Source organism: Sinocyclocheilus anshuiensis, unplaced genomic scaffold (assembly GCF_001515605.1).
Source record: "Sinocyclocheilus anshuiensis isolate Anshui unplaced genomic scaffold, SAMN03320099.WGS_v1.1 scaffold217, whole genome shotgun sequence".
NCBI lineage: Eukaryota > Metazoa > Chordata > Actinopteri > Cypriniformes > Cyprinidae > Sinocyclocheilus > Sinocyclocheilus anshuiensis.
Window position 1 is genome coordinate 952603 of NW_015536538.1, and position 12753 is coordinate 965355.

Consider the following 12753-nt stretch of genomic DNA (forward strand, 5'->3'; position numbering starts at 1 on the left):
TAAACTTCTCACAAAATATGTTCTACTAGCTATATATCATACTAATATTATTATTAATAAAATAATATGTATTGTTGCATTGTAATTACTATAAATAAATAAACTAACTTTTGCAAATAAAATAAAAAATTCTGGTAGCTCAACTGGTATAATAAATAGAATTAGAATTAGAAGAAGAAGAATTATTATTATTATTAGTAGTAGTAGTATTAGTAAGTAAAGAATTAATATATTTTAAGTTATTTGTTTTTATAAAATAAAATTGTTAAAAAAAATGAATGCATAACTTTCATGATTAATTAATGAATAGCATTCGTGTGCATGAATGTATCTATCAAATTTCCATGAAAATTCCTCATGATGTTTGAAACGTGTCTTCCTCCTGCAGTAGTGAGTCACTCGTTGAGCAGGTGTGTGTTTGAGTCATTCATCAGGCATGCAGGAACCCTGACCCACCTTCTCCTCGGCCTCAAAGTCATGGTTGTCCTGGGCCATTTCTTCACTGGGACGCTTGTGGACCAGCTTTCTGCACAGCAGCCACACGGACAGACTGGCCATGAACATCCCAATGTCCGGCAGGAAAACTCGGATGCCATTGCCTGCGTCTGCACCGATAACACTACAAACACAGACAGCACATCAGCACACAGTACTGAAGCATATGCATTATTCTTCCACATACATTTCTCTTTAAACAGAAGTGCAGACGTGCAGTATTCACGTGTTACAGGTGATCGTCACTATAACAAACAAACTAGCGTCACCAGAATTCCCGTTAAGCCGCACGCCATCTGTGAGGGCGGAAAACATTTGTGAGAACGCCGATTTTTCCGGCAGCATTTTCCAGCTCGAGCTTCTCACACATCTGTTGTGTGCCGTTTTATATGCTTCCCCACCCAGTTCAGTAAAATCAGACTTGCACCATATTAAAAGAGTATAAATATTTCTCATAAAACACATACTGGGTTCTTCTGAAACTCACACAAGAGTGAGATGAAGTGTCGGGTGCATTAGTCAAAACAGGTCTGAATGAAGGTGCCAGTGTTTTGTTGATCATTCAGACAATGAAAAGCAGTTATTCATGCTATTATGAAGGAAAACATATGGTGAACACAATAATCGGAGATGTATGGATGATTGATGGGCTTATACAATATATAATTTCCTCTGGTCAGAAACTATATGTTGCTTCAGGAGTACTAAAGCGTGTATTATGCATGCATCTAGAAATACAACAGAAATGCATATTTCATATGGCATCAGACATCACAAGATGTGTTTGATACAGTCCTATATGAGGAATATTAAGTTAGCATGACTCAATGTTTGAGTAAACAGCTGATTTTACTGTATCTGCACCAAACTTACCAATATATCAATTCGGTTATATTATATTCAATTATATTCGGTTTACAATAAATGAAAAGTCTAGAATTTATTTTAGCATGGCCTTTTTCTTTGCCGTAAGTTTATTGAAATGCAGAGTGATTGTTTGCAGATTGTAAAATTTTTATTTTTTTTTTAAACTCAACGCAACCCTGCCTCTTTTGCCATAACTGTTATTTCCATTTAAGTGGAAAAATAAAATAAAATAAAATAAAATAAAATAAAATAAAATAAAATAAAAATAAAATAAAATACAACTGTTTTGATGTCTCTGAGCGATTTTTTGCAGATTGTAAATAAAACTACACTGCCAGGCATCTCACCCTCTTTTGCAATAACTTTTGCCATAATTTCCATATTGGTGGTTGAGAATTTTAAAATAAATAAAATAAAATAATTACATAATAAAATAATAAAAATAAAATAAAATGAATAAAATAAATACGTTAATAAATTCGAACTGTGATTTGCATATCATAAACACAACCGCTTTACGAGATCTTTTGGCATCATTTTAATTTCCATTTTGGTGGATGTGTCTTCAGGATCTCTCCTCCACTAAATTATGTTCTTAATATCGGCTCTTATCAATTATATTTTAGACCCTAAACATCCACATCTCAATCATTCTTGTATCAACTCATTTCGCTCATGATTCCCTGCCGGTCGGCGGAGCAGAGAGACATCAGCGGGCCGTTATGTCACGGATAAATGCCTTCGCTCAACTAACAGGTCAATTAGGAGTATAAACAGTTTACAGCCAAACTTCCTGCCACTTATGGTGATTCGAGCCCTCCGACCAGCGCTGCTTGGAAAACGGTGCAGGTGGAGATTCCCGTACTCAGGAAACCGCACTTAATACAATCACAGTCAGGCCAGCACACACAAACATCAAGGTAGGCCTTGAAAAATTGGGCTGTCAACAGTGGGTCAGGTTTAATTGGGTTTGGTTTGGAGGCTGAAGTTTGGAGCCGCGCTGCTGGACAGCAGACAGCTGGCCGCAGCGTAAGTGGAGCGTAATGTTATCTGTCTCTGTTTGCTGAAGTACTTCAAACTGAAAACACATCCCTCTTAAGTGTGCAAAATATTACACGCTTCTAAGTGATTTTGTGTGTTGGGAATAAACATAAGGAAAACAATATCCTTACAGTATCGTAAAACTAGTTGCACTGGGCTGTACTACTATTCGAAAGGTTAATATCACTAAATGGTAATGTTTTTTTCTATTATTATTTTGACTGATAATATTAGTTTTTACAACAAAAACATAGACCTAGTTATAGTTATTTTATTTAACTAAAACCACACACACACAAGAAAAAAATTTAATAAATGGAAAAACACTTTCGTTACTTGAAATAAAATAAAATAAAAAGCTAAAATGCAATGTATTTATTATTATTTATATACTACTACTACTACTAATAATAATAATCATCATCATAATTATACATTGATGTTATTTATTATTACTATTATTTTTATTGATTAGTATTATTTATTTATTTATTTTCAGCTAGTTGCCAACATTTCTCATTTTCATTTGTGTAACTTGTGTAAAAATATCTAAAACTGAAATAAAAATGTGTAAAATTATATAGAAATATTTTTAAAAAACTATTTTTATTATTATTACTATGTGTAAAATTAGACATTTTATTAAAACTATTATTATTATTATTATTATTATTATTATTATTATTTATTTTCAGCAAGTTTCTCATTTTCATTTAGTTTAAATTATGTACAATTACTAAAACAACTAAAATGTGACCATGGACCACAAAACCAGTCATAAGGGTCAATTTAAAAAAAAAATTTAGATTTATACATAATCTGAAAGCTGAATAAATAAAGCTTTCCATTGATGTATGGTTTGTTAGGATAGGACAATATTTGGCAAATAAAATCTATAAAAACTATATAGACATAAAAAAAAACAAAAAACTAAAATAATGCTGACATTGACATAAAACATCTTATGATGTCCTAACCATCACTGTCCACACTAAACGTGACACTGCTGCACATCACAGCAATCAGAAAAATATCTGACGTTTAATGTACAGTTGTAAGTCATAATGGGATGACACAGTGGGTGGAGCTACTCATATTAATGGGTGGAGCTTTATATTGTGGGTGGGGCTACTTATAGCAATGCCACAGAAACCAAAACCAAGTACCAACCATCCATCAAGCACTTTTAGATATCAAAACATTTGATTCCTCATTAAATAAACCATTTTAATTCTATTCAGCACACAGGACCAGTTGTCCTGTAACTAAATATCTCACACCTTCAAAGGTCATCCTCTGTCCTTCATTAACCCAAACCATGGGCTCCCAAACGTCTGTCTGCAACATGGTTTCATTTCACTGTTATATAACCTTTTTTTTTTTTTTTTGCAATATCTGACTGAAAGGTGGAAAAGAACTACCCTTGGGAAATTATCACTCTTTCTTTCAAAGCAAATCGATGAGATTAAGCAGCTGAGATGTTCAGAATAGCAGACTGTTTACTCATAGCATATAGCTTAGTATTTCTGCAGTATGTAGTATGTGCACTGGGCACAGTATGAACAAATGTTTAGGGTCAGTAAGATTTTTTTTAGTTTTAGAATGTTACAAAATATTTCTATTTCAAATATATGCCACTCTATTGAAATTTCTATTCATCAAAGAACGCTTCAGGTTTTCCACAAAAATGCTCAGCAGCACAACTGTTTTCAACATTGATAATAATCAGAAATGTTTCTTGAGCAGCAGATCAGCATATTAGACTGATTTCTGAAGATCACGTGACACTGAAGACTGGAGTAATGATGCTGAAAATTCAGCTGCGCATCACAGAAATAAATTACATTTTTAACATATATTTACACAGAAAGCAGTTACTTGATTTGACTGTTTTTACTGTATTTGTTTACAGAAATGCAGCCTTGGTGAGCAGAAGAGACTTGATTCGAAACATTAAAAAAATCTCTGAAACTTCATAATTTATATAATGTGCATAATGTACTTTTACATACTTTTTAACAGTATTTAGTATATAGTGCAGAATATTTAGTATGCTATTCCATTTCCAACACAGTCAATGACACAAAACCGCTCTCAAAGTTCTGATAGCGACAATACTTTCTCCTTTCCTCCTCAAAGCTTTCCATAAAAACTCAATCAATAATCGGGGATGTTTTTGCAGTGCTTGTTGCAGGTTTAGTGTCTTTCTATAAAGAAGCAGTTGTAAAGGACAGGCCAAGAGATTTCACGCAGTAAAAACATTTCCAATTAAAAACCTTTCACAATAGCAACATGTGAGAGTTTGATAAACAGGCATGAAATGAAACCTTCATAAAATGTTTCTAAGCCGGTTTATAGGCTTGTGATTAAAATAAGCGCTTGGACTCACCTCTCGAAGCCAATCTGTCGTATTGACTTCTCCCACACTGAACCTGGTAAATAGAAAAGATAAAGTTTTACTACCCATTGTATAGGATTTTCCAGCACACTGACTCTGAAAGCGCAGGGTGATTCGCCGATAACTACTCGTGCCGTCAGCTTTCATAAAACAATGATGAGAGCCAAGGTGATTTGCTTTGTCAAACTGCAGGGTCACTGTGGGTCATTTCTGAGTTATTTGAGGAAGACTGAATTAGTGCGTCTAGAGATGATTAATGTGATGAGATGACAAGTAATCTTTAAAAAGAGCAGGACGTTCTATTTAAAGCGAAGCACTTTTCTACCTAAACTTGCCCTTTGCTATTGATTTTGTCTAGCTGATTTACAAGTTGTATAAAATAAAAATATTCTATTAAATATTACAATAAAAATAATTAATTCAATCTAATTAAAAAATACAAATAACAATTAATGATTAAGAAAATAAAATAATTAAAATGTTATCATTAAATAATACAAATATTTTTTTAAATAATACATAAAAAATAACTTATACCAATATAGTCAATTTGATATAATTAATACACTTTTTATCATTAGCGTGTTATATCTATATTTTATTTGTATTTAAAGAGATTTTTTTTTTCATTAATAACCAGCAGAGAGTATTGATGTATAACATTCCAAACTCAAATTACCCTGGATTTAAATTGGAAAAAAAAAACAATCTGTGATATATGTTTATCTAATATCAACCATTTGTTAAAATTCAACCTATTTTTTTTTTATAAAAATAATACAAATAAATAAATAAATAAATAATAAAAAATATAACATTCAAATAGATACATAAATGCATACATAAAAAATAACTGAAACATAGTCATACTGACATTTTTAACACTGTGTTATATCTATATTTTACCTGTATTTAAAGAGAACTGCTTTTCTATCTTTAATTACCATATTCTCTTTTATTTTATTTAGCTGATTTCTAAGATGTATACAAATAAAACCATTCAAATATTATATTCACTGTAAAATCACTGTAAAGCACGGCCTATTGTTTTAATGTCTGATATCCGTTAGAGCTGCCAAAGGAAAATGAGCTCAACTTCAGACGTGTCTGTATTATTTACAGTAATCACAAATCAATGCGTCAGACTGTGTTCTTAGTAAATTAGGAGAGTAATTAGGTATTGAATAGCCGTCGAGACTGAAGTCTCTTACAGACAGACTCACTGCCTGGATTCAGCCCAACATTACACTGATGGACAATATTACACTGACTGGATGTCTGTCTAATGACACCAACTGAATGTGTGGATGCTATGTTATTATGTATATCTATTTTTTAGAAAAAAGGAAAACACCACGCATCATTCATCACTCCAAGACAAATGGATTTCATTTCATCCCATTAAGGAGGATCGAAACCCGTCAAAATTCAACAATACCATTCATTCTAAACAGCATTATTACCATCATTCTGACTAATACTCCATGATGACTGTTATCAGGGTTATGGCATTTAATTGAACATTTAATCTATAAAACATACTAGTATCTATTTTTATGCTACTAGTACTTATTTTTTTAGTAACTAGTATCTATTACATTAGGTACTAGTACTTATTTGTTGGATACTAGTGCATATTCTTTAGCTACTAGTGCGTATTCCTTAGGTAGTACCTTTTTAAAAACTACTAGTACTTAATCATTAGATACTCATTCATTACATACTAGTACTCATTATAGACTAGTACTTATTAGATAATAGAATTAATTTGATTAGACACTAGTACTCATTCATTAAATACTAGTACTCAGTCATTAAATACTAGTACTCATTTAGTAGTTACTGGTACTTATTCATTAGAAAATAATTTCTATTCATTAGGTACTAGTACTCATCCTTTAGACACTAGTACTTATTCATAAGATACTACAATACCATTAGATACTGGTACCAATTCATTGGATACTAGTACTCATTCATTAAACACTAGTACTCGGTCATTAAATACTAGTACTCATTCATTAAATACTAGTACTCATTTAGTAGATACTGGTACTTATTCATTAGATACTACAATACCATTAGATACTGGCACCAATTCATTGGATACTAGTACTCATTCATTAAACACTAGTACTCATCCATTAAATACTAGTACTCATTCATTAAACACTAGTACTCATTTATTAGATACTGGTACTTATTCATTAGAAACTAGTATCTATTCATTAGATAATAGTACTCATTCATTAGACACTAGTACTTATTCATTGAATATTAGTATACTGTATACTAGTACTTAATTAGATACTAGTACCTCTTAAATAGATATTAGTACTTATTTGAATAGCGACTAGTAACTATTCTGTTGTTATTGGTAACACATTTCAAATTTTATCTGTTGACTTCTATATGGATCTGTCATTCAGGTATCAACTATTCAGTTCTGACTAGTATGTATTCCAATAGTGACTACTAGTATCATTTTACATTTTTAAAACTGGTAAGTATTAATTAGATACTAGTACTTATTTATTAAAAACTATTACAGTTACACTTTATTTTAAAGTCTGATTCTCACTATTAAGGAGCTATCAACTATGATTTTGCCTCAATAAACTCCTAATTACTGCTCATTAATAGTTAATAAGGTAGTTGTTAAGTTTAGGTAAGATTAAGGGATGTGGACAATGGTTATGCAGAATATGTGTTTTGTAAGTACTAATAAACAGCCAATATTCATGCTAAGCAACTAGTTAATAGTGAGAATTGGTCCCTAAACTAAAGTGTTACCACTATTACACTATTGATTAGATACTAGTAGATTCTAGTAGTTAATCATTAGGTATAGAATACCTGTTGTAATTGCTACTCATAACAAATCTTATTATGCTAGTCAAAAGTTAGTAGTAGCTATTAAATGATAAGCAGCAGCTAATAAATAAGCACTAGTACTTAATGGAATAGATACCAGTCGCTAACAAAATAAGCATTAGTCGCATTAAAATAGATACTAGTACATTTTAGGGATTAAATGTTAAAACGGCTGGGGTAGAGATGCTAGTTAGGGTAACACTTTATTTTAGCGTCTCTTAACTAGTTGCTTATTAGCATGCATATTACTAGAATATTAAACGTTTATTAGTAGTAATTAAGCACATATTAATGCCTTATTCTACATGACCTTATTCTACATCCCTAATCCTACCCAAAAACTAAACTTAACAACTACCTTACTAACTATTAATAAGCAGCAAATTAGGAATTTACTGAGGGAAAAGTCGAAGTTAATAGTGAATGTGTTCCCTATTCTAAAGTGTTACCCTAGTTAGACACATTTAAGCTCACCTAATGTGACATTGTGATAAAAGAAATCTAATATGATTGAGTTTAATATTTTACCAAGTATATAAAGACCTATATGATGGACAGATGAACACTTACGGAGTTCAAAAGTCACACCAGGACAGAAGTGAAAGTGTCTAAGTAAAACAAAATGTCTAATTATCAGCTCTGAAAAGGGTTATAAGAAAGTTGACCGCTTTAGTCATTCCCAGAATTGAAACATTAGAAACAGTAAATAGTCTCCGGTCTCAGCGGGACGTGAGTAATGTTTTCATTGTTCAGACGAGAACAATTGGAGAGGGCAAAGACAAATCTAAGTGGCACATTTCCCATAAGCCTCCCGCACGGTTATTTAAAGTTAAAGTAGACATACAAAACATCTCTTCTTGATTTGACACAAGCACAACTTTTTCAGCACATTAAATGTGGATTGAATTAAAATACATCTACAATGCTGTTCCTGTTTAAAATGAGAAACCCAGCGCATAAAGCATAGTTTTCCTATGCTATTCTTTTCACGTTCGTTTTTGGCATAAATGTTTTGCATACAATATTTCCAAAGTATCAAAAACTAAAACAGTAACTGAGAAGAAAAATATAGGTGCCATTTAAAAAAAAAATACAATTAAACATTTTAAATAAAACAGGAACTAGAAAAATGTATACAACTAAAAAATAAATAAAATATTTAAAAAAAATACATAAATAAATAATAAAAAAAAAATGCTTGCTTGCTTGAATTTTTTAGCCAGCACTTAAATTGGAAGTTTTGACAATTTGTAATAATGGTCATTATGATAATTTTTAGCTGATTTTGAGGTTATAAATGTCAACATCTCAATCTAATGTTCCCCTGTGTCAGCTGTCAGAGAGAAATATTGTCAATTTGTCTCCTTCATTGGTCCATAATTCATGGCTGGCAGTACAATGATAAAATAAGCAAGGTCAGCAGAAAGTGGTCAGTGGAGCGATGCAGAGATCACGAACACCTCCGAGGTCAGTGACCCTGAGCAAAACTCTGTCCTCCTCTGAACACTCTAGACTTCTTCACAGTCTTTATTTACAGACACGAAGACTAAGAAGGATTACGTTTCTTCTACTGATGTGTGACCGGCTCGCGCAACACTGTTCCTAACTTACTTTGCTATCAAACAGTGAGTTCATGCAGCATGAAGGGCCGTTTCACAGTCACACAAACGTACATAAAGCTTCATTAAACATTTATTGCCTGGGGTCTCTATGTGCCAGAAGGGTTTTACAGTCATATGCTGTAAGAGTGAATTTCACAAAAAATGTCACATTTCACTCAAAAATAAAATAAAACATGAAGATGAAATAATACAAAAATTACACATACAATTATATTAAAATTACAATAAAATAAAAATAGAATTTTTTTTTTAAAAATTATTAAAAAAATTAAACAATAATGCTGAAACATAAATATTTAATATAAAATTAGATTAAAAAGAATAAAATAAAAAGTAAAATAGAAACAAAAAATAATATAAAAATTCAAACAAAATGATGAAATTAAATATTAAATATTAATTCAAATAAAATAAAAGCTACAATTTTTGCTCTGCTAGTAGTTGAACCCTTCTGAAAACTCTGTATATTCGTTTTTGAGAGGAAGCATAACTTACAGTTGAATTCAGAACCGATAGAGTTTGCAGCCAGCAAACTGTGGATGGTGATTTGATAGACGATGTGGATGAAGAGGAAGGTCATACTGCAGAAGCATAAAGACTTCAGCAAGTGCCCCGTGTAACCTGGAAGAGAATAAGCAACAGGAACAAGCATCAAGGGTCAGTAAAGATTTGAGTCTGACATGCTGATGAACCATATTATCACCTAACTCATAAGGGGATTTGTTGATAGGATAATAATGTGTTCAAAGAAAGGCAATACACATGTTGTGCCAATACTAGTAAAATCTGTATTAAATGCCAATAATAACCAGAAAAAAAAAGAAAGATTGTATGCATACTGCAGAACTAATAAACTAGCACAAAATACAGCGGGACTCTTATTTTGAAATGTCTATGCTACCTCCAGCTACTCATTTCAAAATATGAGGGAAATAAACATTTTCTTATAATTATCTACAACATATTACAATACAAACACCATAATGTAAACCTTAATTCATCAACTCATCAACAGTAGATCATATGCTTATCATAAATGCGCAGTATTCACTGATTGCAAATGGTTTTGGCAAGAAAAGTGCTATGTTTTGACTTTGAAATATGCATGTGAATTATTTACTTCAATCATTGCCTTCTGCCGTTTCATCATTACATTGGGTCGTACTACATTTCCTGTTTTTCCATCCCTAAACTTAAGACCTTTTGTTATACAATTTAAGACCTTCAATTTCAACTGAATTAAAAACATTTAAAGTAGTGCTGTCAAATGATTAATCGCGATTAATCGCATCCAAAATAAAAGTTTTTGTTTACATAATATATGTGTGTGTAGTATACTGTGTATATTTATTATGTATATATAAATACACGCATGCATGTATATATTTCAGAAAAATATGCTATATTTATATATTAAATATATTTATTTATAATATAAATTATATGAATATAGACATGTAAATATTTTCAAAATATATACTGTATGTGTATGTATTCATATATACACAATAAAGAGACACAGAACACACAAATATATTTAGCAAACAAAAACTTTTTTGTATGCGATTAATCGCGATTAATCGCTTGACAGCACTAATTTAAAGACATTTTTAAGGACTAGCAGGGATGCAATATTCAGAATTGATCAAAGCAGGGCTTCCAAAATGTCACACAACATTTGAACAAACAAGTTTCAGGCCAAAGAAGCAAATTAAAGCTCTTTATTTAAAAAAAATAACTCGTGAAAATCACAATATTTCCTTGGGTTTGAATGAAAACATGAATGTGTGCGTGTTTAATGCTTCACGTGTGTTTTAGCTCTATTTGAGATCCTGCTAATGGAGTTGGTGTTGCTAATTTCCCTCAGCACAGGCGTCCGATGTTGTTCTTACAAGACGAACAGCAGCTAATCGTGAGAGCCTCTTTGTTTTAGCACTCTCAAATAGCAGAACACCAAGGTCAAATGAAGTATTAAAGTATTTTTAGAGTGTTTTTCTCTACCAACAATCGATATTTTCCGATGCGGGGCAGGCCCATCATATGTAATGCTTCCTAATGGAGATCATTTTAGCCACAAGTGAGACATAATCGTAAGAAACCAGACGGTGAGAAGCGCTGCCAGATGCTAGCTGCGAGATCTGTCCTGGGCCGGGGATATGGCTTGTCCTGATTTACTCTGTTAAACACACTGTGCTCAACAATTTGAGCTAATTTCCCCCTAACAGGAGGAAGGGGTTGTTAATGTATAGTTTAGCGAGCACCACGGGTACAGATCTCCGCCAGAACACTAATTCACATCACATATTTCATCCCTATCAAATAAAAAGCATGCATGAGGAGGACAACAAGGTGAAAAACGCTAACTGCATCTCTCCTGACCGCCGTAAACTTTCAATTGACTGTGCAGTTTGTGCCACCTCTGCCTATTAATAGGGCCAGAAACTAACGCTGATGCTTGTAATGTAAATCAATGAGATCTATATGACACTGTAGCAGACTACGGACATAAAATTATATTAATATCCCTCATCATCACTCTATATCTCCAACAGAAACTCCTTCAAGAGCATTTGGGCATGTAGAAACGTCAAGTTCATTGCTAAAAGCATCTGTCAAATTTCTAAACTTCTAAAACAGTGACTGAACACAGAGGTGAAGCTTAATGTCATCTCCCTAATGGGTTAAAACACCATCTTAAAAGGAAATTATGATTATTATTTTATCTAGGGATGCACTGATACCACTTTTTCCAGTACTCGCCCGATACCGATACTTTTATTTTATTTTTGGTACTTGCCGATACCGAGTACCGATACCAATATTTTTATTGCATTTGTAAATTTTTTAAATATTGGGTACAGAAACCAAAAGGGTATGTATAATGTTAGTTGGTTAACTTTATTTATCAAATAGATTCAGTCAAACCAAAATTTATTCAGACACCTTCAACATTTCTCACATTATCACAGTTTATTCGCTATAGTTTAGAAAATGGTAATAAAATATGACAAGAACTCAGAGTTAAACTGTGTCAGAACAAATTCAGCTTGATAATGTTAGATAACTTTGATAGAAAGGTATGTAATGGATTACAATCAACAAAAAATAATTCAGACAGCTGTTAGTATGACAGTATTTACACAACTATCAATACTTAGTTGGCCAACCCTTAGCCTCAATGACAGCCTGTAGTCTCCTGGGCATGCTGTCACCCAGCTTCATGCAAACCTCAACTTCAATGTTTTTCCCAGACTCGGTCTGAATAATTTTTAGACCCAAATTTGTATCAATTTTACTGGTAATCCACTGTATGAAGAATTTTTGGGTATGATTTGTCACAGTGTCCTGCACCCACTAGTAAATAAATATAAAAAATTATATCTGGTCTCTGAATAATTTTTGATTTGACTGTATATCCTTCGTTTACTTTCACACTTAATTATGTCCATTAAAATG

General features: G+C 32.1%; 1 protein-coding gene across 1 annotated transcript in view; it reads right to left on the bottom strand.

The window, feature by feature from the left end:
• The window catches only part of piezo2b (piezo-type mechanosensitive ion channel component 2b), a 94864-nt gene that overhangs the window by 69303 nt on the left and 12808 nt on the right, over positions 1 to 12753 (bottom strand). Inside the window, 3 exon segments of the mRNA XM_016497079.1 lie at positions 457 to 619; positions 4793 to 4835; positions 9793 to 9918. Of these exon segments, the coding sequence (XP_016352565.1) occupies positions 457 to 619; positions 4793 to 4835; positions 9793 to 9918 (332 nt within the window).